Below are 25,295 nucleotides of genomic sequence, written 5' to 3'. Positions count from 1 at the left end.
AGTACGGTTCTTTCCCAGACAATGAGCAACATAAAATAAAGTGACGAGAAACATGTAGCAATTCGAGCTTTACATTCCAGGTTGTTTGTGGTTCTCACAACAATGATAACCTCACACTGACACTGACTTTATGTAGCGCATATATACTGTAGTGTGATAATGATTAGCCTCAATCTCTCGGCACAGTGTTGACACTCGGCAATTCATCATGTATGGCAGGGAGGTTACCCTAGTCAACAATGTTGCAAAAGAATAGTGCACCAGCAGCATCACAGAGCGACTCCTTAAGAGTTGATGATTTATACATCAAAAAGTGCAATGTAGCAGAAAAAAGAGGAGGCGGTGAGGCGAGGCCGCTTTTACTTTGTTCGCTGCTCATTAAACGAGCGAGTTGGGGGGCTCCAAGGGGCCCGTAAAGCTGTCGTTCAAACGGATGATTTATACCTTCTTCCTTCTGCTTATTCTTCTTCCAGTCCTCTCTTATCTGCAGCTGACAATCGTAAGAGTTCGTCGTTGCAACATCTGTCCGTTACATCACTTTCAGAACACCTCAGCTGTAACAATACAGCATTGAATTTCTTGTTTAACACATTCACTGCCATTGACAGCTTTAGAAGTCAAATATCCATGTTAACTGGGAAGGCTGGCAGTGAATGAGTTAAATGGGCAGAATCCGGTGGAACAGATGGATGATAAGGTGAGTAAAAGAGGAGCAGAAACTCTAGCCTGATTGTCTTCATGTTAACATTGGCATTAGCGTCACATTTGTCTAAACAGCTACAACATATGTGAAGTAATTTGCATTATTCCAAACAAGTTATATTTATTTATTTTTTTCCTTTTGGGGCTTGCTTGGGCGGCACAGTGGGTGACTGGTTAGAACGTCTGCCTCACAGTTTTGAGGACCGGGGTTCCATCCCCGGCCCCGCCTGTGTGGAGTTTGCATGTTCTCCCCGTGCCTGGGTGGGTTTTCTACGGGCACTCCGGTTACCTCCCACATTCCAAAAACATGCATGGTAGGTTGATTGGAGATGTGAATGTGAGTGCGAATGATTCTCTGTCTCTATGTGCCCTGCGATTGGCTGGCAACCAGTTCAGGGTGTACCCCGCCTCCTGCCGATGATAGCTGGGATAGGCTCCAGCACTCCCGCAACCCTTGTGAGGATAAGCAGCTCAGAAAATGAATGGATGGATGGGCCTTGCTTGTTTGATACCAAACAAGCTATGAACCTGCTTTTTCTGATCATTCACTTGCATCTTCCACAGAAATAATAGAAAGAAATATTTGTTTTTTTCCCTTTACATATGATGTGAAAATAAGTGCTTCATCATGGAAAAATATTTTTGTCAAAACATGTATGTAAACATGATCCTTAATAAATTGACATTTTAAATACTCAACAATTTGACATGATAAATGTCAAACTACATGGCTTGGTTGTTGTGGAAAAGTAACGCTGCACTCCCTCCAGCTCACGCACCGTCTTTTCTCATGAAGAGTGGCGCAGGTGAGGCAAGCGACCTCAGCAAAATATTTGCAGCTTGGAAGCACAAACATCAGGTCAAACGTTTCCAGCATAAATCACTGCTTTTCCAACTTATAAATGGGCACCATCTCCTTGAAAATATTCAGCGTGATTGACTCTGTTATTGCTGGCTCCTTTCTTCTAACTACTGGTAGCTCCTCTCTGTTCACAGTCATGTTGTTAGTAGAAGCAGCGCACGTCAGCAGGGACACGCTTTGAAACCGCTAATAGACAACTATTAAAAAAAAGTGTCCTGAGAAATACATTTCTTCTGCAGCCCATTTAGGCTTCAAGATATAGCGACAACACTACATGACCTCATTATGATCGATCACATCAACAAACAACAAACTTACGAGATCCTTTATGTCCCTCCTTCTGACTTTCTAGCCTACTCTGACTCCTCTTCACATCAACTCTAAACGGCTGTAGAATCCGGCACATTTAACTGCTGACTCGGGTTAATGCACATTTTACAATAATGCATAAGTCACAGACAAGACGCATAATGGCGACATTATCGCACGCTGCAGACAAACTCATCGAGGCTCATGGCCCTCCTTCTCCCCATACAGCTCTTTACTTATAATGAACTCGAGCAAAGTCCTGCCATTAAAATCTCAACCGGAGTAATTGGCAATTTACTTTCTCCACAGCATCATTTAATAACACGGACTGACGAAGCCTTACGACACAGCGCTATTTATTGGGATTAAATAAAAGGCAATATTGCAATATTTTAGAACTCAACACTGAGTTGTTGCTTGGGTTCAAAAAGCTGATGCGCTTGCATGGTTTGGCAATACGTGATGACCCAGTTAGTTAACATATGGCATTCGAATGAAGCTCTCTGCCAAAGCAACCAAGATTTTCCTGTATTGTCATGAGTCTGCTACGAGAGGGGCAGGTCTGTCAGCACTAATCTCTGTCAATTTAAATAAAAATATGTGAATATAGTAAAATATTTGATGAAAAATATATATATTAAACAGTCAATCTCAATGTAAAAAGTAAGACCATTTGAAAATAAATACGTACATATAAGAATAATAAATAGAAGTATGTCTAAATAATAACTGAATTAGCCGGTGTTTAGCATTCTTGCTTGTCCTTAGGTCCTTTTTCCATGTAAATGAAATACACCACACAGACAACAAAATTTACATATTGATTCATTCAACAGAAAAAAAAATCATATTTTATTTTCATAATTTGTATTTTATTTTATTCCTGAGCTTACTAAAGTCGTGGAGAGCATAATTTGTGCCAAAAATCCAAATGCCAGACACTTCGTCACATGCCATTCATGCAAAATGCTTCCATATAAATACTCTACAGTAGAGCGATAGAAAGAATTAAACCAAAAGCTGAGAATAGAATAACCAAGCCAAAGTATCACAACAACGTGTTTCACGATGAGGAATAAAAATACAGTTAATCTTCCAATAATGCATAATTAGACATGTTCAAAGTATTCTCTCTGAATAATTCCTGGCTGATTAGCTTGCCTTATTTTTGTGCAGAGAGGGTCGCGAGCGTCAATTTAAATCGTTGAACTTAATGATCTTTTCCGCCGAATTAGCGTGTGAGCACCTGATGCATATGCAACAATTATAAAAGCTCTTCAGCGGCAAATTAAGAGGTCACGATTAGAGGGGCTGGCGTTCATGTTGAATGAGTATCGGTTCACTAGTTGACATGTCTGGAGAGCCGAAAACATGATAGGGAAACTTAATTAACACTCAGAGAGCAATTTGTGTTTCAATGAATACAAATTCTGGTTTAGTTTCACCATGACACAACGGCAACATAACTGTTGATTTTACGAATGTGGACGAGCAGATCATTTGTGAGGGAAATGGGGAGCATGAGTGTTTCCCCCACCCCCCACTAAATTTTCATGGAGAATCATTTCCAAGTGTCACATGCTTCACTTTTAACGACAACTGTAAGACAGAAACTCACTTGTATCTATGCTCTGAGAGGAAAAGCAGTTTAAGCAAAGAATTATGCGTCTATCAGTCATACATAACTCTCCAAGGCCAGAGGCTTATATTCACCAGAGACCAAACAAAAGAAGCGTCCACATACGGCTAGACCACCTGCGAATGAGACACAGACACAACACTGGGGGAAAAAAAGAGACAAGGGCAAAGACAGCTTAACTACAATTGAGAGAAAAATATGGCTGAGATAGAGTTCAGTAGCGGGCAAGAGAAAGGTCAGCGATGAGGCGTAAGCAATGGAGAAAAAAAGAATGAAAATAAATGTGTTCTGGGAGTTCTTTGAAACGTTCCGGTGGTTCAGACCTCGCCTTGGGCTTAGAGGACCTGAAAAGTTCAAGTTTATCATCATTTCACCTTGCAGTGCACAGTGAAGTAAAAACACTTTCTTATTCTTCCCCCTCTGGATAGTCTGACAACGTGAGATGCAAGAAAATGAGGCGGGAGTGTAAACGCCACCGACATGAAGTGAAGGATATCCGTCGGTGCCAAAATAGAGAGATGAAAGACTGTCGCTTGGTAAATAGACAATCCAGCTAGTAGGCATGGGCATGTTGCAAGTTTCACCATATATTGTGGTTTCAAAAAGGCAAACTGACACATGAATAAATAGTATGAGCTGGTTATAATTAGGGGCAACTTAAATATGTCTGCGGCCCTCATGAATCCATCCCCACCCGAATAGTTTGGCCTTTTCAGTGCCTGCCCACCCAACAAATGTGAAATTAAACAACAAAATAAATCTTTTGGGAGTTGCCTATTTTTTGTATTTGTCTGTGAATGAGGCATTCAGAATGTTGCGAATTATGTCATCCCAATCCTGCTAAATTAAATAATACCCCGCCCCCCCCCCACGCCGCGTTAATCATCAGTCCTCCTCCTCCGACACCATCAAGCCACGGCCAGACTATACCATCATGTTGAAGCCAAAAGGTAAGCAGAGCTGCTTTGAGTTTTGTTTGATGCACAGCAGAAGCCGCTTGCCTCGTTCAGTCTCCAAGGTCCACCCCAGGTCATCATGGTAACAAAAGCCGTACTCACTGTTGGCGCAGCAATAGAGCGGGCGGGGTGAGCGGTCGCTCGTTTTCATGAGACAGGACCGCCCTCTCAAAACGTGGGAGGCTTGAAAATTTGTTGTAAAGTGTTCTATAATTCTTGATCCTTTGGGTATTTTGACAAAAGACACATTGGAACGGTTCTGCATAAGCCATGGGCCTTATTGAGTCAGATAAAAATCAACACTGTTCTTACTTTGACAACAGAATATAATTACGTGTTTGGAGATTCTAGAGCAGTAGTGAGCCAGAGAAAACCTATACCATCCCATTCCTGCACTTGTACTAAAACAAATCCTATTAAGATGATCAATTAAAATAATATTACCCATGAGTCAGCTGCAAATCAAAGAACAGCAAGCACAACTTACTGTCTGAAAACTATATTTTGTTCCCCCCCCTGACGACACTGAGCGGAAGGCTTCTCCTACGATCAGTGCAACATTAACCCAACCAAATCCTTTTTGTTCAGGATCAGGGATCAAACATCTTCAAACGTCTGCAAAATCAAACGCGTCTTTGTGCGAACACGCTGACGAGCTGAAAACGACGACCGTCCCGCTGTGATGGTAATGAGAATCAAAAAATGAAGCCTACCGCCAATACGCATATTCATAACGCAGATAGCTAAGGCGATAAAACATCATCAAATAAAATCATCGGGCCGTCGCCCACTTTGTCAACAAAAATGAGATGATTGTGCTGTTTAATATCATACTATTCGTGATGAGTGATAGGAAATGTATGCACGCAGTCGTGTACTGTACCATGTTCAGTCCCTAAATGTCATTTCAATCAACCGTGGACCTAACAGTGTAGTTCAGGAGTCAAACACTTCCTTGGACGTCTGCCATCTTTCCTTGTTGGACGCGTGCCAGCGTTTATGCAAAGCAAAGAGGCCCTTGGACTACATAAAAAAAAAAAAAAAAAAAGACTGCTAAGGAGAGAGACTCAAGCTGACCGCAAGGATGAACTGTGGCATTTTAAAAGGGAAAGTTGCGGTGATGACAGCTGAATTTGAAGAACCTCTGAATCCACCGACCTCACTTTCTAGTACTGCCTCATTTACAAGCCATCCATTCATTTGCTGTTCTGCTTGTCCTCAAATGGGTCACTTCACGGGTGCGCTGACGCCTATCCCAGCTGACCTTGGGGAACACCCAGGACTGGTTGCCAGCCAATCGTAGCGTATGTATAGACAAACACTTTCACACTTATGGACAATTTAGAGTCTTCAATGAACCTAGCACTGGTCTTCAATGAACCTAGCACTGGTCAAAAACTCACTCAAGGACAATAGAGACAAGACCATTATTAAATGGAGAAAATTGTGTAGTTTTGGGCATTCGTTGAAATGACAACAGTGTTTCGGATCCTGAAAATATTTTTAAATTTCACGTTTTAAACTGAAAGCTCACGGCCAAAACAACAATGGCGGACCACTGTACCTTTTTATAATGCAGAGCGGGGTTTACAGAGTCAGGACTGAGTCCTGCCACAAATAGTGAAAAACTTTTTTAGAGACACAGGCCATCGTTCGACTGTTTTTTTGTTAGGACTTGCGATACAAGCACTTCATGGCGCCAGTGACTCAACTCACTTCACAACAAGCAGCAGTTTGTCAGATACAATGAGAGAACAATTATTCAAAAACGAGTCTTCAAGCTGCTTAACTGCCACTCCCAGTTAAACTTTACTCTAAAACTAAGCATAAAACCAAGATAATTATTCCTTGTGTATTTTAAAACCACCACACAGTTTAGCCTTTCAGACCGCTAGCTCAATGCTAACGCTAAATATTGTATATTTTGCAATTTCAAGCATCCATCCATCCATCTTCTGAGCCACTTCTCCTCACTAGGGTCGCGGGCGTGCTGGGGCCTATCCCAGCTGTCATTGGGCAGGAGGCGGGGTACACCCTGAACTGGTTGCCAGCCAATCGCAGGGCACATAGAAACAAACAACCATTCTCACTCACAGTCATGCCTACGGGCAATTTAGAGTCTCCAATTAATGCATGTTTTTGGGATGTGGAAGGAAACCGGAGTGCCCAGAGAAAACCCACCCAGGCACGGCGAGAACATGCAAACTCCACACAGGCGGGGCCGGGGATTGAACCCGGGTCCTCAGAACTGTGAGGCTGACGCTCTAACCAGTCAGCCACCGTGCCGCCCAATTTCAAGCAATGGATTGAAAACAAACAAAACAACCAATAACATTACTCAGTCATATATTTATTTAATGCGTAGGACTAATATTAGTGCCGTATTGATATTCAGAGAGTGACGTTGAGACGTCTCAATGAGCAGTATACCTATCCGTCAATCTTGTACTGTCCCCTGGTGGCCAAGGTGCACATTAAAAGGAGCAGCATAATGGCCATTGAATTGATGCAGTGTGACAAAAACACTTCTATTTAATTATGTCATTATTGTATGTTTTATGAATTACAGTATTACTGAGTGCTATCTTTCTTCATTAAAATACACATTACAATAGTTTTTGTTTCTTTTTGGGGAAGGCTTTAACAGATTAGAGGGATTTCAAGTGCTCTGAGTTACCATTGTGGTCATGGAATTAATTAAACTCCTATTTCAAGGCACCACTGAAATTAACAAATATTAAATCAACTGTTTACAGATGAATGCATGCACATGCAGCAAAGACTTTCCGTAACTTCTACTAACAACCCAGGTTAAACAGTTCCTCAGTAAAGATGTACCACTTCCACACTAAATATTTTATATTTTATATTTTCACACTAAATATTACTTTCCTATTAGTCATGGCTATGGGGCCATCTTGTGACATCTTAGAGAATTATTGAAAGAGCAAAAAACAAAAACAAAAAAGAAATGAGTTTTTCAGCCAACACCTGAGGATAGGTTTCACAGAGTAAAAAAGAACGGGTACATTCATGAAGTGATAGATGATGACATGTTCCGACTTACATACAAATTTGGGTTACATCGTTGCTGTGGGAACGGAACTCCATCGTGAACCGAGGATTCCCTGTATAAAAAAATTTAAGAGGCTACAGTGTCTCTGTCAATGCCATGGCAATGTCAGATCTCCGACTTTACGACACATTGGATGTCGTGTTAAAGTTGCCAATAAAAGGATATTTATTGCTACCATAGACAAGTTTAGTTAGTTTAACATGGAAATCAAATGGCTTGGTTTGTTACTGCTTGAAATACGTAAGAACTTCAGCTCCAAATGCCATTTGTAATTTTTATTTGTTAAATACTTTTCTAAGATCTTTTCAAATACTGGGACTAGATAAGCAGTCTTAAGTTTATTCATGTTGTCAGAGAGTTTAAGTGGCTGCTCTCTCAGGGAAATAATTATAAGCGGGAGCGAAAGTGCTTGAGTTGTAAGGGATGTCTGAAAATATGTTATGCTTACTTTTGATCACCTCAACCGTGTTCAAATGTCAGTATCACCCCACGTCAAAAAATACTTTCTCTCCATCAGCAGTATAAAGCAGAGCGAGTGAATGAAATGATGCTCGTGCAGCCGAGAGGCAAACAGAGGCCGGGCCTTGCTTCAGCTTCTTCGACATCTCTTTCAGTTTACAGCTTCCCTTAGCATCAGCAGGATGCATCCGCCTGACACAAGTACATGTCAGCTGTGCTGAAATAGAAACTCTTGCCGAGACAATGAGAGCCTTCCTCCTCCTCTTCCTCCACCTCCTCATGCCACCTCTCTCCTGAGAGGCTCAGACACGAGAGAGTGGGCAGAAAGGAAGGAACAAAACACATAACAAGGGAGTGAATTAAACAATATGTATGCAAATGCTTTCAGCACTCACTGGCCACCCACACAACCTATGTTATTTTTGCCTTAACAAAAAGTATATGCATAAAATAACGCTCAAATTGGACACAGAGTAATCAGTGGTATTTTAAAAGCGGGCTAGCAACCACAACATACTGGGATTCAGTTTGATGTATTTCTCTTTGACTTGCAATGTTGGGCATTATACAAAGAACAATAAATGCTTGAACTTCGCAAAATGCAACATACATGAACAGAATTGCTTTATTCTTTTTCCTTTTGATGCCACATGTACAGCACGTTCCACCACCTGTTACTAGAGGTGGGCAGAGTAGCCACAAATTGTACTCAAGAAAGAGTACTGCTCCTTCAGAATAATATGACTTAAGTAAAAATTTGTCCTTAAAATAATTAAGTATTCAGTGAGACCAAAATGGATAGATCGCGCAAGCAATAACAGATTAATAAGAAGAAATGTAGCAAGGGTTATGTAGCTCCATGTAATGGAGTAAAAGTAGCGTTGACAAACTCTTGTAAAAGTAAAAAAAATATTGCATAAAAACTACTCTGACAAGGACAGTTTAACCAAAAAATGACAAAAGTAAACGTAACGGAGTAAATGTAGCGCCCTTCAATGCACCTTTGCTTGTTGCTAGGCAATGAAACCTTAATATTTTGGTTACTTATAGTGGTTAGCATGTCCGCCTCACACTCGAGAGGTTCCGGGTTGAAATTTTAGATCAGGCTCTCCTGTGTTAAATTTGCGTATTCCCCCTGTGCTAGCATGGATTTTCTTCCCACATTTCAAAAACAGGCTTGTTTGTTGGGTTCATTTATGACTTAAGTTGTCCATAGATGTGAATGGAAGTGTGAATGGTTGTTCGTTGCTCAAAGTCAGACAGAATCCAGCTCACCCACAACCCAAATAAGGACAAGCACAATAGAAATTGAATGCATGGACAGATATTTAGCTACATTCTAGGAGTATGAGGAAAAAAAAAACTTATAGGATGATGCAGTGTAGTAGAGCAACCACAACAAAAGATATCTTGTTAAATTGATCAAAACTGACCTTTGTACTGTAATGTCATTAGATTCTGTAGGTGAATCTTTTATATATAAAAAATAAATAAATAAATAAATAAATAAAAAGTGTGCTGTGATCTTCGGAAGCATTCAGCCTATGAGTTAGTCTCCATGTGTCTGACTCCTCCAGTAGGAAACATTCATCCCTGAGTACATTATGAGCTGTCAGCATTAACGGTTTCCTCACAACGCTCAGAATGCCTCTCCCCTCACTCAGTAAGAGCGCGAGCTGCATTCAGGTGGAGCGTCCCTTCGTTTCCATCTCGTCCGCGGCCGGCCTCAATGTTAATGCAAGCCATTAGCAGCACTTTAGAGGGAAATGGCTCGCCGTTAACGAGGCGCGCGTGGGAGGTTATTAAGTGGTTTGAGCAAACTCCTACTGTCATAAATACCAGGAAGAGTAAATATCCACACCCCATCACCACAAGTCCTTGTGCAGAAATGTTAATTCACAAGTTCGCTATTAGTTGCTGTTAGACTGAGAGTGATCAAAAATCTTGAGCCTTTATGGAGGCAATTATGCTTCAGTGATTCTAAATGAAAACAGAAAACTGCCGGTGTCTTGAAGCCTGTAAGTGCAAATTTTGGGAAATGGCTCTCAAAGGGACACTGAACACGACACAGTTATTGCTTCCGTGTAATGCCGCATTCCAGAAAACCGGAAAGTAGGACCTTTAATGGGTAAAAGTAATCACAATGGCATGAATGTAAAACATAAATTAAAAGATTATATATACACCACATTTATCAGTTTTAGTGGTTATTATACTACACATCACTAATGTGGTTTTCAGTACAATGTACCTCTAATGCCAAATGACACCCTAAATGGTGTACGCACATACCAAGTGATTTTCCTTCCCCGATTTGCTCAGATAACAGTCGGGCCAACAATCGTAAATGTTAAACCTGTTCGATGTTTTCGATTGCAAATCTTTATTTGTGCAGTCGACACCATGTCCGGCAAAGCGATGGACTCTGTGATTGTGACGTGATACGACACAATAGACAATTCAGAAACGACCAGAACCTTGCGCTGTGTTGAGTGTTTGTGTAAAGTGTCTCTCAAGTCATTCACCACAATAAAAATCACCACAAATAAGAGCTTGCAACCACAATGTAGTTACCAGATAAGACAGTTAGCCTTTTTACTATGCATGAAATTTTGTGGAATTCTGAAATGCAGCGTGCTTCAGCTGTCGACAAAATGGCTTCACTTAGCCAGGATGAATATTTTCCCTTGAATATTTTGGCTCATACACGCCGACAGAGACTGCCGGCGCCCACAAAGACGTGAGGATCACAGCATCCTGTCTTTTATCATCGAAGAGAATCAAACACCTGCTGCTGGCCACATCCATCCAGCCCAAACTTCACAGCCAGGAAAACGAGATTTTTTTTAAAAAAAAAGACAGCCGCTGAGCATTTGTCAAGCGCGCCAAATCCATTCAGCACACAGAAATGTTTGAAGTGTCTTACGCTTGAAATGTGAAGATAGCGCGGCGGCTCAGAGGTGTAAAAGTGTGCACAGTACAGCTATTGAGACGACAAAGCTCACAGTGAAATCCTCTTCTAACTGCTAAAGCATTGAGAATGTCGTTAAATGGTCCGTGTCACTCGGAACAGGCTTTACTGGATGAATGGCTGCAGTACTTGCAGTATTACAAATGAAAGCAGAGACATTTGACAGCTCCAAACAACCCTAATTTGACAGCTCCATTTGACATTTGACAGCTCCAAACAACCCTAATTTGAATGAGCACCAAGGAATTTGGATCACGATTAAAAGTTGATCAATTTGTCCTCAGATCATACCAAATACCATCTGTGGTCAACTTTTTGAGTTATGTTGGTAACAAACATCCAGTCGTAGGTGAAAACTTAACCTTCTTCATTGGTAACTACAACAATCTCCATGAAGGACGAGCATCCCCAAATTGGATCAGCCCCGGGAATCGGGATCATGATTAAATGTTGATCAATTTGTGGTTGGATCATACAAAATGCCATCCAAATTTGTTGTCAACTTTTTTAATTATGTTGGTAACAAACAAACATCCAGTCTTAGATGAAAACATAACCTTCTCCACTGGCAAATGAAACTACAACAATCTCCACCAAGAACAAACAATTCGAATTTGGATCAGCAGTAGGATACAGGATCTGTATCATGATCAAAAGTGAATCCATTCATCCTTGGATCATGCATTCGTTTTCAATGCCGTTTATCTTGTTCATGGTCATGGACAGACAACTTTCACAACATCATTGACAGAGAACTAAACCCATGCTGCTTGGAAGGGAGTCAGGCAACTGAACCACTACACTATCAGTGACCATCCTTGGATAAGCCAAAGCTACACACTAGTTTACATCATCTCTGCGCTAGCATCAAAGGTCAAGGATTATCTTTCAAACATGTTTTATGGGGTTGAGGTCAGGGTTCTGTGTGCTTGCACAACAAACTGGTCCAAGCATTCCTGTGTAGACCTTTCATGTACAGTACACTGAGGCATTTTCAAAACAAAGTTGGATGCATATGATCTTCCGAAATCGTAGGACTGATGGGAGAACTTAAGTTGTCTTGCTCACCGCCCGATTGATTAATTAATCAAGAGGCCTTTCACAGTACTGTTGTCCATAAAGCACTCTTTGATTTTGCATTTTCCCATGGTGTTTTCCTTCCTTTGATACATCAAAAGGCTTGACAGGAGCCACCACATCCATTGTGAAGTGGCATGTGATGTGTTTGCAGCTTTCATATCGGAACACAAGTACACCGCGGGGACGCCAGAGGAAGTTCAACTCCCGCCGGAGTGGAGGACGGCAGATGAGGGGAAGGGATCGGTGCTGCAAGCCGGACTGAAGACGGCTGGGAAAATCCCACTGAGCGGTGGCGAATTAGATATGTGACAGCAGAGGGGAGAGAACATTGGTCAATATTGTGTTTTTTCCTATTTGATCGTGCAGTTACATCCTCATAAAAACCTAGTAAACCTGGTGAAGACTTTCCAAATGGCTATTTCTTTTACTTTGGTACATTCCTACTTTGTATAATGTCACCGTGTGCATTACTGCCCTAAAACCTATGTTTTTATTGTTATTTTAACTGTACATCAACAGAATTACACTCCACTGTTATAAACTACGATTTCCTGTTTCCTCAGTTAACCACTGTCGTTATTGTACCATTTCTTTCTGATTGGCTAGAAATTACATCATGATTACGGGTTATATCGCCACCTGTAGAATTGGAGAGCACTTGACAGCCTCCAAATGCGTTTTCATGTGCAGCAATGCCACTAGTGTACACAGTAATTTTGCCCAGGAAAATTAGGTTTAAAGGTTGGTGAGAATAAGTGGGAAAGAAGATGGATGGATGGTTAGGAGGCTTGTAGTGTGCATCAACATTGATAACAGTGTGGAGCGATCGTTTGTCAGTCTATCGGAAGGCTAATCACTGTTGAAGACTTCTTTGCCACATAACGTATGATCATCTTTAATAATGCGCAGGGAACGCTTTCACATCCTGCCGTAAGACTTTATGACTGTTTACGTGCTGTTCTGGTTAGCAATGGAGTTCAATTGGAGCTCTAGAGTTCAGGTTGTGTGTGAACAACTACATTTGCTACCTGTTTCAGTCCTTGAAAAGGGAGGCCTTATGCGTCAGAAGCTTTCATTTTCAACAAACCCTTTCTTAATCTGAAGTGGACAATAGTTGTGCTAAAATATTTGCTTGCACACTATTTTCCATTACTTCAAATTTCAAATTCAATTTGTAGTAGAAAATATATCTAATAACAACCAAAAGCACAGGCAGTTATGTTACAGCAGATGATTTTTGCGAGTCATCAGGGTTTACTGAATTGTAATCCCCTGATATCTGTGGCAGATAGGGTCTGAGCCCTGCCACGAATAGAAAAAAAAGTGACAAAATAGCAAAAGTATACTTCTCCAAATGCATATAATTGCCAATTGCCTATTTTTACCCTAAATATACTACAAACTAGGATCCCGAAACACTTTGATATAATTTCAAGCTCATGTTACATTACTCTTAAAAATAAATGGCTTACAAAACATTAGATTTTGAAAATATGCACTGGAAGTGCACGTGTTCATTCACTTTCAGCGAATACTCCTTCGTAACGTCTTCCGCTAACAACCCATGCTAAATTTAGCTCCTCCCCGACACACAAAGCTTGTCTCTCAGTCGAGAGGCATTCCTTCCACCTACTTCCTTGACACCAACTATTTTACTACTTTCCTATATAGACAGGTTTGAAGGCATTTTGTGGGAGTTTCAGAGCATAACAAAAACAAGAATTTTTAGTTTTTAAGCAAATAGCACAGGATAAGTCCAACAGAAAAAAATTTGACGAGGTGAAATTGTGGATAGTCAACTGCAAATATGCTTCCCAGACCCCAGGATAGGGACCGAGTCCTGCTGCGAATAGTGAAAAACTGAATATCTGACACCCCCACCCAAAAAAAGGTTTATAATAGCTTATAAATGGAACAAAGCACGATTGGCATTTAAATGAAGCTCCTCAACTCACTTTAACATCGTTCCTTGGCACCAAGGTGCCACAAGATGGCAGCAAAGCAATACTTTCATTTTAACGAAATTCCTCAAATCACTTCAACATAGTTTCTTGGCACCAAGAGGCCGCCAAAGCAATAATTTTATATATTCTACTACTACTACCCATTATACTTTTATACCCTAAAATAATAATCCATGAGTTGTGAATCACAAATATGCAGGGGACCACTATATAAGGTTTTCTGTTATTTTCGCAGGTCAGTCTGAAACAAAGTCATTGTCTGTGCGTGACCCCCCCCCCCCCCCCCCACCCGAAAAAAAACAACAACTTTTACATTTTGACTTTCTCATGCGAACATATGCGCTAAATTCCAGCCGTCTTGTAACAATGCCCAGAAGGGGAGACAGCAGATGTCCTTTGCCAGCAGCACATCTGCATGCAGCCTCAATCTCCTCCCCTCTAAGTGTCCAGACAATAGCACAGCCTCCCTCCTCCTCTTCCTCTTGCACTTGAAGCTTTCTTCCACTGGAACCTCCAAAATGCAGCAATAAAAATAAGAATGCAAAGAGTTGCCCAGTTACAACCGCTAGAACTGTAGGGATTATCTTCTTTATAGATCCATGTGCAGGTGCTCATATGCATGATTGAGTCGCTCATTAGTTTCACGGTAGCTGTGGGAACATTAAGTTCCAAGCTAACTTTTACTTGCGTGTGTGTTTTAAACCCACTTGTGACAACATTCGGTGTCACGCTGGTGAGGAAGTGAACGCCACACGGAGTAGTTGGGCATATCCTCGCCGTATTTCGACACGGCGGTGGTAAATACGTACACATATGGTAGCCATATTAACATGTTTGTTCGCTCTAATCACAACATATCAACTCAATTCCTACCTCGCGGTGAATGCCGAGTGACAGCGAAAGCGTCGTATTCAGAAGCAGCATCGCAGGCTCCACGCATTTCAAATCAAATCGCCTCGGATTTGGATCATAATCCACTTTTTTTTTTCTTCTTCTTTTTTTTGGAAGGAATGTCAACACAAACTTAATCCCGATTCCCACCGCCGTTGTTGGCGCTTCAACGCAGCCTGGAATGTGTCCCGTTGTTGACTTAAATGCAACGTAAACACTATCATGCCCTTCTTCTTCTTCTTCTTCCGTCCCTCCTGCCAGGATTGAGAGGTGCGTATCACTTTCCTTTTTTTTCGCCCCCCCCTCCTTCCTCCTCCTCCGTCGCTTTGTGAATGAGGCGGAGCCATTTGCTCACTCGTAAAACACACGCACGCACACATTCAAACACACTTTTCTTTTTCTATAGTATTGTACAGTCAATTGCCGGTCATGTAATTATTCGGCAACTAGCATAAAAACTAGCAAACGCTTAAAGTACGAACGCTGTGCGGTAGCAGTCAACTAAATTCAACTCAGTTTGGCAAATAGTCAAATAGTCTAAAAAAGAGACTTCAAGTTGTTTACTGTCACACTAAACATAAAAACAAAGACAATTACACGTGTTGTATTTAATAGGTATGTTACTAAAGCCAGAAAACCGGCCGCCATGTTTTTGTGCCGGATTTCCGGAGGTCGGCACAAATTGTGTCGTCTCATTCTTTCGTGCGAGATAATTCTTGTTTTTTTCCGATGACATTGTTGGAAAATCCCTTTACCACCTTGTTTTTTAAATGTTTAATTCAGATGAGCTTTTCTGTGGTTTTGTCAAAGATGAAAATGTTCCTCGATTACGGCGTCGAAAATCACACGTTCATAGGATTCGGAGGCGATTGAAAACTAAATGTATGCAAAGTTTCGCTACACTCTGTCAACATTTTTTTGTTGTTGTTTTCATGGTGAAGCAGCAAGCAGTTCAAAGCCACAACTCTTATCTCTTCTCACACACTGAACGAAGAAAACACCACATGATCTTTTTGTAGACATGCTGGATGATCGTCTGACGGACAACTCCAAATTTGTAGTTTGGGTTTGAAATATATCTTTTGTGACACCAGCCCTGAAACCTACCCGACACACCTTGTATTGGTACGAGGTTTGGTACCTGTGCCTTCATTTGGGACTTCAGACGAAATCCACCTCCTAATACCTGCACTATCATGTCACTATTCTAAAAACCATCAATACTATACAAAATACAATGTAACAACACGCAACTCTGCCACGTACTATACATCATGTTGACCGGTTCAGAATCAATATTTATCGAATAAAATTACCAAAAACAACAACAACATTGAAAATATAATAAAATTTATCACACTCAAACGAGATGTTGATTATTAAATATATTCATGTGTGCAGATCGCTACAGATGTGTTTTGCTAGTCGAACTTCATTTGCACATGACGGAAAAATGCTGACGTTATCATGGGCCAGCTCTCTGGCCCTGTGAGGACAAATTTGTAAATCTGAATGATTGAAGAAACAGTCCCATTGCTAGTATAGTTTAAGTTACATTGGCCAGCACTACAGATTTTGAAGGCCTTGGGCAGATTAAATTGACATGGCAGCATAAAGAGGTTGAAATCTGATTGGACAAAATAATCGCACTGCGAAATAAAACTAAAATGAAGAAAAACTACCAAGCCTTTGAAAACACCTGACAAAACAAATAAATAATATTTTGTAACAGCTATGTGCATTTTAATCCAAATGACAAAAGATACCAGATACCTTGCGCTCTTTTGCAAAATTTTAAACCAACACACATTTTATCACATATTTATCTTGTTGTCATTACTCTGATGGTGTGAGCACACAGGAGATTAGCGATGTGCAAACATTTACGGCATTTCTGCAGCAATAGATGTTCATTCTCCTCTCACAATTTCTCCTGGTATTTGACCTTTTTAAAATGCAACATAATTCTTGGACTTCAGAGTGTAAGATCATGATGTGTGCTGCTAAATCTGAGGCACTTGAACGCACACCGGCAGAGAGCCGCATGCTCGCCGCCTGCTAATGCTGCACCTTGCTTATGGGGGGCAGAGGGTTATGTTAATTTCTGAAGACGGGTTGTTGTTATGGTGCACTCTGCTTTAAGCAAGTCTCCCAAACTTTAAATGACCTTTTGGTTTAAGCTAAAATGTTTTTCATGCCAGTAATGAGGTATTGACAAAAAAACAGAGATTGAAAGGTTAGCTCTCAATTCATTTTTAGTTTTAGTTTTTAGCTGAAAAAGGCAAACAGTACATTAATCAACACAATAATGTATACATTATTTAAATTATATACATATTTATATTTTTTTGTATATTATTTTTTTTACAGGATATCAAATACTAATTTGTAGTGCAATCACTATTGCTATGATTCTGTATGTACTACAATTTTTTTTATTTTGTATTCATATTATTCACTATTTTCTATTTGAATTAAATTATTGTTGTTCTTATTTATTTTCATTGTGTTATTATTTAGTTGTATTCTATCTGTATGAGTATAATTAGTTGTTTTGTTATATTATTCTTGTTTTAGCATGGTCTTTATTATTGTCATCATCAATATTGTTATTTTTTTTATTTTAGTTTATTTTTTTAACAATTATTTTCAATGTGATGATTATTACTTTTGTGTTATCATTATCATTCGTTTCTTATAAATATTTATATTTTTCATTAATCAAACATAAAAGCACTTCTACGAAAACCTGTTTTTCATTTATTAATTCAGAGCAAGTAAGGAATAAATTGTTAAATATTTATACCTTTTAATATATACTGCAATGTTATATCATAGATAATATCGACTAAAGTTACACAAGAAGCTAACTTTTTTCATTAATTGAGAGCAAGTAATGAATAAATTGTCAAATATTTATACATTACCATTTATGTATACTGCTGTTATTTCATAGTTATCAACTAACAGATTTTCATTTATTATTAGCGTCAGATTATATAATACTAATATGCTAATTATTTAATACCAAATTAAACTACTTGATGAATCGGTTGTATATAATTTAGAGGCTTCAAACTGAATTTATAGGAGTTCATTTCTTTCAACTATGCATGACAAGTGCATCCATCCTTCAAACTCTCAGGTGGCATTCTTGATAGAGTGCAGCTTGTATAGTCTTTGTTTATAACGGGCCTAATGTAATTATGGCTGCCACCTACACACTAATTAGCATACAGCACACCGAGTTGGGATGTTAGAAAACAAAACACAACGAGCCAAGTATGCGAGTCATTGCAAGGATCGGCGTTTCGGAGGCTCGTCGAAGGTCTTTTGAGATTTTCAGGCGACGACGAACGAGAAAGACTCAAGGTGTGGCGTGGCGGCATGTTGTCGGGATGTTATCTTGTTCGCTGGGAATAAAATCGTCACATTCTTAGATTTGGAATATCACTGGAACAAGGGTGCAACACCTCGCACTTGTTACCTCAATATATGTACCGCATAGAAAAAGTGACATTAGGCAATTTTTAGACGGGAAAAAATCCAAGTATAGTTGTACCTTGACTTAAGAGGTTAATTTGTTGTGTGACGAAGCTCGTAACCTGTTTTTAAAGTGCTATATAAATAGAATTTAATTGAGTTGTACATACTGTAATATTCATGTGTTGGATGTATGCCCTTAAGGGGCTTGGCCTCGTGTGTGACGACGTCACAAGTTGGATCCGGTTTCGTGTTACCATCGAGTTGTGTCCTGCAGCAGCTCCTTGCGAGTGTTCTCATTTTGTAGTTGTGTGTTGACTGTTTGTACCGTTCAATAAACGGGTGAAAGTGCATCAACCCACCGACGGCTGGTCATTCAAAAAACTTGTAAATTGGGGTACTCAAGGTGTCAATGTTTATGGTTATTGAAGGGAAAAAATGTTTTTAAACAAATATGCCTGAAAAGCTACAATTTGATGAAGGAATTAGTATTGTTATTATTATTTTAAAGGTCGGTCGGCATTCCGGTGGTATGGAAAAATTTAGTTTATGCTGTTAACATAAGTATTCTTCTTTGCTGTGGTGACATCGCTCCCTGGGGTCACAAATCCTCACAGGTCGCAGATTTTTCTTTAACACTGGAAAAGATATTCAAGGTTTCACTTGTCACTAGTTTGGACACTATTGGTGACATATTACTTTCAAATGGCAGAATAATAAACAAACACATTCACTCATAGGGCAACTGTGGCTCAGCTGTTAGAGCGTGTCGTCCCCTGACTGAAGGGTCGGCGGTTTGAATCCTAGCTCTGACTGTCTGCTGTTGAAGTATCCTCGGGCAAGACACTGAACCCTAAATTAACTCCAGGTCGGCATCGTAAACCAGAAACTGTTCTCAATTGCCTTACCTGGTTGAACAAAGGAAATGAAATAATTAGTTCATATCATCATACAGTGGCATCTCCATAATGTGGACAAAAGCTAGCTTTGGCCTTCTCTTCTTTTCTTTTAGCTTATAATGCAAATCCGCCTCTTGCAATTTTGCCTCTCCTCCTCCCCAAACAGGTGCAAAAGCTCTCCGCTCAACACATCAAAGACACACACACACACACACACACACCTGCGAATAAATCACATCGAACGCTAAGAATGGAGAGAGCGAAGAGTGTGTGGATTTAGAGCCCGGTCTCCTTTCATATTCATGAGGTGCAAAGCTTTAGTGCTCCCCGTGCTTGTTTACCGGCTTGTACAGCCTCGTGTCCTTGGGAGGAGGTTTGATATTCAACAAGGCAAACGTGTTGACATAAGCTTGCCATTTTGCCTCTTGACATCATGCACGGCACACACCACACACACACACTCATAATCTCATGTGCTCTCCTATGGCGCCTTGTTAGGTATTAAAAGCCCTCCTTTCGTGATGTTTGCAGCTTGCGTTGAGGATTTTAGAATGTTTTGGCTGCCTTATTTAGTTGTGTTTAGTTGTGTGAAAGGGGCAAAATATTAGACGGCTCTCAGTGATGCGCTGGAGATTTCTACATCACTGCAAACGATAAGAGGTGGCAAAAGTACACACGCTCTGTACCAGGGATGGGCTTACCATTTGGCAAACACCAAATTGCCTGAGGCCCTGAGATTTTCAGGGGGCCTCAAACACCTCATAAAAAAACGATTTTAAAAGTTTTGTTTTGATTTAAAGCAATTAATGATCATTTTGTCTTAATTGGCAAGCTTAAAAGGCATCAAAATGTTTTGTTTTGAGAGCTCCCCCTTCCCTTCTCATGCAATGGGCTATTCCATCCTATAGCGCATATGCAGACATGATTCAGGAGGCGGCAGTAAAACGAACTTGTTGGCGTGTTGCGCGGAAAAGGAAGCGGACCTTTCAGTAGAGACACCGAATGTGCTTAACCGACAACAGCAAGAGCCAGACACTCTTGCCAGTAGCAGTAGCACTGCCGTTAGCCCTTGTGGGCAAGCAATACACGTCAAAACTTGGGCTTTTAAAAAACACAAGGCAAAATAGGAAGAAAAGGAGGGTGGTATTAGTTAATTTAAGTGATCTGCCAAAAACAGTCAAATTTGACTGAAGAAATTAAGGTCGACTGGTTAGAGTGTCTGCCTCACAGTTCTGAGGACCGGGGTTCAATCCCCGGCCCTCGCCTGTGTGGAGTTTGCATGTTCTCCCCTGTGCCTGCGTGGGTTTTCCCCGGGCACTCCGGTTTCCTCCCACATCCCAAAAATATGCGTGGTAGGTTGATTGAAGACTCTAAATTGCCCGTAGGTGTGAATGTGAGTGCAAATGGTTATTTGTTTATATGTGCCCTGCGATTGGCTGTCAACCAGTTCAGGGTGGACCCCGCCTCCTGCCCGAAGATATCTGGGATAGGCTCCAGCACTCCCGTGACCCTTGTGAGGATAAGCGGCTCAGAAAATGGATGGATGGATGTTTGAAACAAATAAACATAGCTAGCCTCAAAAGCCCATTCCAGCCTGCTTGTGTGGACTACCTAAACCTATAGGACTATGGTAATTATTATTTTTAGCTAAACTTACTCATATCCAGTAATAACATCAAACCAACAACTTATCAAAGATTATTAAGCGTTTTAAATATTTGTTTTTTGCATTGATTTATTTAATTTATGAAGCGATTGATGTCTTTTTAGTTGTATGATAGGTTACAGTTGAAATCTCATCTTGCTGAATTAAGACAATGTGAGTCCCATTTTTTGCAAATGTAAAACCACAGCTAATTAATTCTTGCAAGCTTCTCCTCAATGAAGACTTGAGTAGTAGCAGCTGCTCTGACAGCACTCCGAAGGGAAAAACCTCAGCTTTTGGTGTGGGAGAGTGAGTGCTTCTCTTCCATTCGACCCCACTCGCCTCCTCTATGGAAATAGCTTTGTTCATGTCACGTGCTCTGATTTGTATTGATGAAGAGGACATTGACTACCTGGCTTTCTCTTACTAAAAAAACCCCAATTAGTCATTTGAAACAAGTCTATCAGAGCTCTGACAACTGAGCTGATACCCTCTGCTGGTGAGCATTTGAACTGCTTTGGGATGGGTGCATTTCTTGATTTTGTTAAATGCATGGATGTGTGCAAAAAAAAAGAAAAGTTAACTGTGATTTAGTGTGTGCATGCATAATGTTTCAAAATCTTAATTTATATTATGCAGAGGTGTAGAACTACACTGCATCATATTGAGAGCTTTGTCTCTCTGATTTTGCCCCCTTTTCATGTAGCTAAATAAGGTCATTAAAATATTCGAAACACCCCTCAGTATGATGCACTGTACTGAACTACTGACCATAAATGAGCAATACACATCAAGGAATCCTGGATTGATGCAATTTAGCAATTTTACAACTAAATTACCACTGTGCCGCCTGTCACATTGAACATTTTAAAATAATAATAAAAATGTTAAATGTTGAAAAAACTTATTTTTGCTGTTTTCTATTTCTTATACATTTATTCAATTTTTTTGGAAAACACTTCACCATATATACACAATATTTTAAATATTATACACATATATTGACCCAGCAGCCACACAAGGGAAATGGGGGCAGAAATGTCCATTTCTTTCTTCGCAAATGTTACTCATACCCACAGATTTTTATTATTCAGTTCTTTATAGGTTGTTGACGTTGTGTAATGTGCAAAATGCCCTCGGTACATTTAATGGAAGAGGCTGCAGCCCCCCCCCCGTGACCCTGAACAGGGTAAGAAGCATCTTACCAGTGGCGGTTGGTCAGGGCCGCCAAGGCTTAAACACTATCACAAGCACTGACCTACATTTACAACCTCCATTCTAATATTTGTTCCGTGAAGATGTATTAATTCATCCCCAACATTCTTATTCTTTTCATTTCATACTATGCCTCATGGGCTGCACTGCTTCCAGTATGTGAATGTGGAGATTTTTGTTTTGTCCAATCATGAATCAGCTTTTATGTCCTGCCGTGTCAGTCTTATCTGCCTATGGCCTTCATAATCAATAATGCTGCCTAAATAACAAACTATACTAGCAAGTGGACTGTTTCTTTAATCAATGAGATTTCAAATTAATCTTCATGGGCTCAGAGTGCCAGTCCTTTATGAAAGCATTTTTCCTTCCTGATTGGTTGGACAGAGCAAAAATTGTTACAGCCAATTTCGACTAGCAAAACACATCCGGAGCGATCTGCACACAATAATACAGTAAACCTGGCATTCCTAAATTTAGTCACAAATTTTTTTTAACCTATGCTCTGTAATTTTCTGAAAAACTCACCTATTTGCCATTTTTGTGCTCAGACCAAAGAAATTCACATTTTTGCTGCTGTCTTGTTGCATCTGGTGCCAAGGAATGATGTTGAAGGGAGTTAAGGACCTTCACTTGGACAAAAGCAGAGTTTTGCCACCATCTTGTGACATCTAAAGGCAATTATAAACCTATTAAGGGGGCATCATTTACTCGCAGATTTTCGCTATTTTTGGCAGGGTTTGGACCCACACCCCGTGAAATAGTAGGGTTTCACTGTACATTTAATAATGAACATCTCTGGTGACTTATGATGTTCTGCGTTTTATTTACATTGTAATGTTATTTGATATTGATTCTGAACTGCTTTAGGTGATGTACAGTATGTGTCACAGTTGCGAATTATGTTGCATTATTCTACATTATTGGTTTCGAAATTGTGACATGATAGTGGTGGTATTAAGAGGTGTATTAAGTCTTGAAGGCCCAGGTAACCAAATTACAGAGGCCTGGAAGCCGCATTGAGATTTGCAAAGCCTAGCACTTCCATGCTGTCGACGTCATCATAGCTGTCTTGTCCAAACCACATGAAGTCTCCTCCGTCCAGAGTCGCCTCCGAGCACTTCCTCCGGTGGTCACGCGTGAAGCGCCGGAACCTGGGGGGTTCCACAGTGGGTTGCGTTGCGAAGTCAGCCCCGTAGACCGAGCTACTCTCAGTGGTGCGTTTGATCCCGTGGTGGCACAGGCAGAAATGAGACTTGTGCTGATTGATCTCCAAGGGACATTTTTTGCGCCCTGCGCCCTGATGTAATGAAACGCGAAGTTTGATCGCAAGGAGAAAAGTCTTGACGAAACATGATTTCCTAGATCGAGTTGGTGATGCACAGATACTCACGTCGTCAAAGACAATGACATTGTCTTTGAAGGATAGTTTGTTGTCATGCTGCGAGACTGGATACGTCCTGGATTTCTGTAAAACAGGAAGACAGTCAAACACACAAATACGAAATGAAAACGCTCTCGAGGAGCTGCTGTAGGCCACATCTCACACCCAGATGCTCACAGTGAAATAACCGGCCAACTTCTCTCATCACTCATTTGGCCACACCCCCTAAAGGCACACATCCAAAACACAAATACCACACTAGTACGCACATAATCATACTTTATAAAACCAGCTCTTTTAGTATGTTTTATTGTGTTTTTTTGCAAAACGATGCTATTCTTCTTCAAAACACAAAACAACATCCTAAACCTTCTTCCCGCTAACAGGATTTGAAGCAATGACTAGATGAGGTTGGATTGTTCCTGATGCACATACAGTACCTGGTCCGTTCTCATCTTGGTAAAGCGTTCAAAGTCAAAAGCTTGCGGCAACTGCGCTGGAACCTGAGTCAGCGTTCTCCCGGTGCTCGTGGACAACTCCCGGTCCCTCCCCTCGTTGCTCGGGGCGTCTGGATGTGGAAACTGAGGAATTACCACACACCACAACATTAGGTACACATGCACCATCTAATTATTTTGCAACAAATACAGCAACAATATTCGTCCTTGGTATTTACGTAAATAGAGATAATACTTTAGTCTTCTTTCATCCCATGAGGGAAATTTCATGTTGTCACAGCAGCATATACACTAGCAGCAAAAAAAAAAAAAGCACAAACAAAAAAACTACGAAAAGCATCTTGGAGGGATTTAAAGAAATGTATATCACTGATTATCACCTATGATTTAAAGAAATGTATATCACTGATTATCACCTATCGCAGCACCGCTAAATTGCAGAATTTTCTATTAAACATTTAAATTTTATCTTTTGAAAAAATTTTACACTCCATTTAAAAAAATTAGTGCGTGTCTGAGGCTTATGTAAAGGCTTAAACTATAAAATATATTTTTTTAAATTCCATTATGCATTTCTAATATGTTTTAATTTCTTTTTGGGTTCAACTGTGTTTACATTGTGTTTAAATGGCATGTTAATGTGTGTTTACAGAGTGTGGTAGGGTATTTAAAGGCTCAAACTATTTAAAAAAAATTATATGGTCTCTCTAGCTCTTGAATTTCACCTGTTGTCGTGTCTGGAACGTATCCCCCACGATAAATAGGAGTTCACTGTATTTCACACGGATTATTATGCAGGATAAAAAGTGTAAGGCAACAGAACGAGATAAGTATAAAAATGCTAGGTACAAAACTCTCATTATGGATGTAACTCCAGCAATCCACAAGTATAAAAAGTTTATTGATTATAATACACCCCGAAACATCTATTGATAAATATTATTTTGCATAGTGAAACTTGAAATTATAGATGCTAAAATAATGAAATGTATATACTAGTTTTATAGTCATAGTCTAAATTCACATTTTAACAATGATTTTCAGTAGCTGTTGTACAACACCTTTCAGTAAAATGCATACTATTATAAATTTTTGTATCCAATTGGATCACACAGGTAAGTGTCTTATGAGCTTACAAGGTATAATTTTAAATAAAATAAGTTATCTTACCCATTTGCCATCATTGCTCATGGGTTTATAACACTTGCCACCTTTTACCATGCTGGCACAGTTTGAAAGAGTAGTTTCACTGCAAAACGGCACAGGTGCACACACGTAGACCAACTTAACAGCTCATGAAAACAC

The 25,295-nt window shown here is 40.1% G+C and overlaps 2 protein-coding genes across 3 annotated transcripts in view; both read right to left on the bottom strand.

Annotated features, from left to right (window-relative positions):
• The window catches only part of ctbp2a (C-terminal binding protein 2a), a 50,577-nt gene extending 35,366 nt beyond the window's left edge, over positions 1 to 15,211 (bottom strand). For both annotated transcript variants that reach the window (XM_061689985.1, XM_061689987.1), the window contains exon 1: positions 14,892 to 15,211. The gene's annotated coding sequence lies outside the window, so the exon portion shown is untranslated. The remainder of the gene's footprint in view (positions 1 to 14,891) is intronic.
• Positions 15,212 to 23,115: 7,904 nt separating this feature from the next.
• tex36 (testis expressed 36) lies at positions 23,116 to 25,211 on the bottom strand. The gene is made up of 4 exons (XM_061690818.1): positions 25,161 to 25,211; positions 23,973 to 24,113; positions 23,542 to 23,616; positions 23,116 to 23,448 (listed from the first exon to the last, which is right to left on the bottom strand). Exons 1-4 carry the CDS (start codon positions 25,209 to 25,211, stop codon positions 23,146 to 23,148), a joined length of 570 nt encoding a protein of 189 aa, XP_061546802.1. The 3' UTR covers positions 23,116 to 23,145.
• Between the last annotated feature and the right edge of the window lie 84 nt (positions 25,212 to 25,295).

The sequence above is a fragment of the Phycodurus eques genome, chromosome 11, assembly GCF_024500275.1.
Source record: "Phycodurus eques isolate BA_2022a chromosome 11, UOR_Pequ_1.1, whole genome shotgun sequence".
In the NCBI taxonomy this organism is placed as follows: Eukaryota; Metazoa; Chordata; class Actinopteri; order Syngnathiformes; family Syngnathidae; genus Phycodurus; species Phycodurus eques.
Note: the sequence above shows the minus strand (reverse complement) of the source record. Positions and strands in the feature narration are given on the sequence as shown.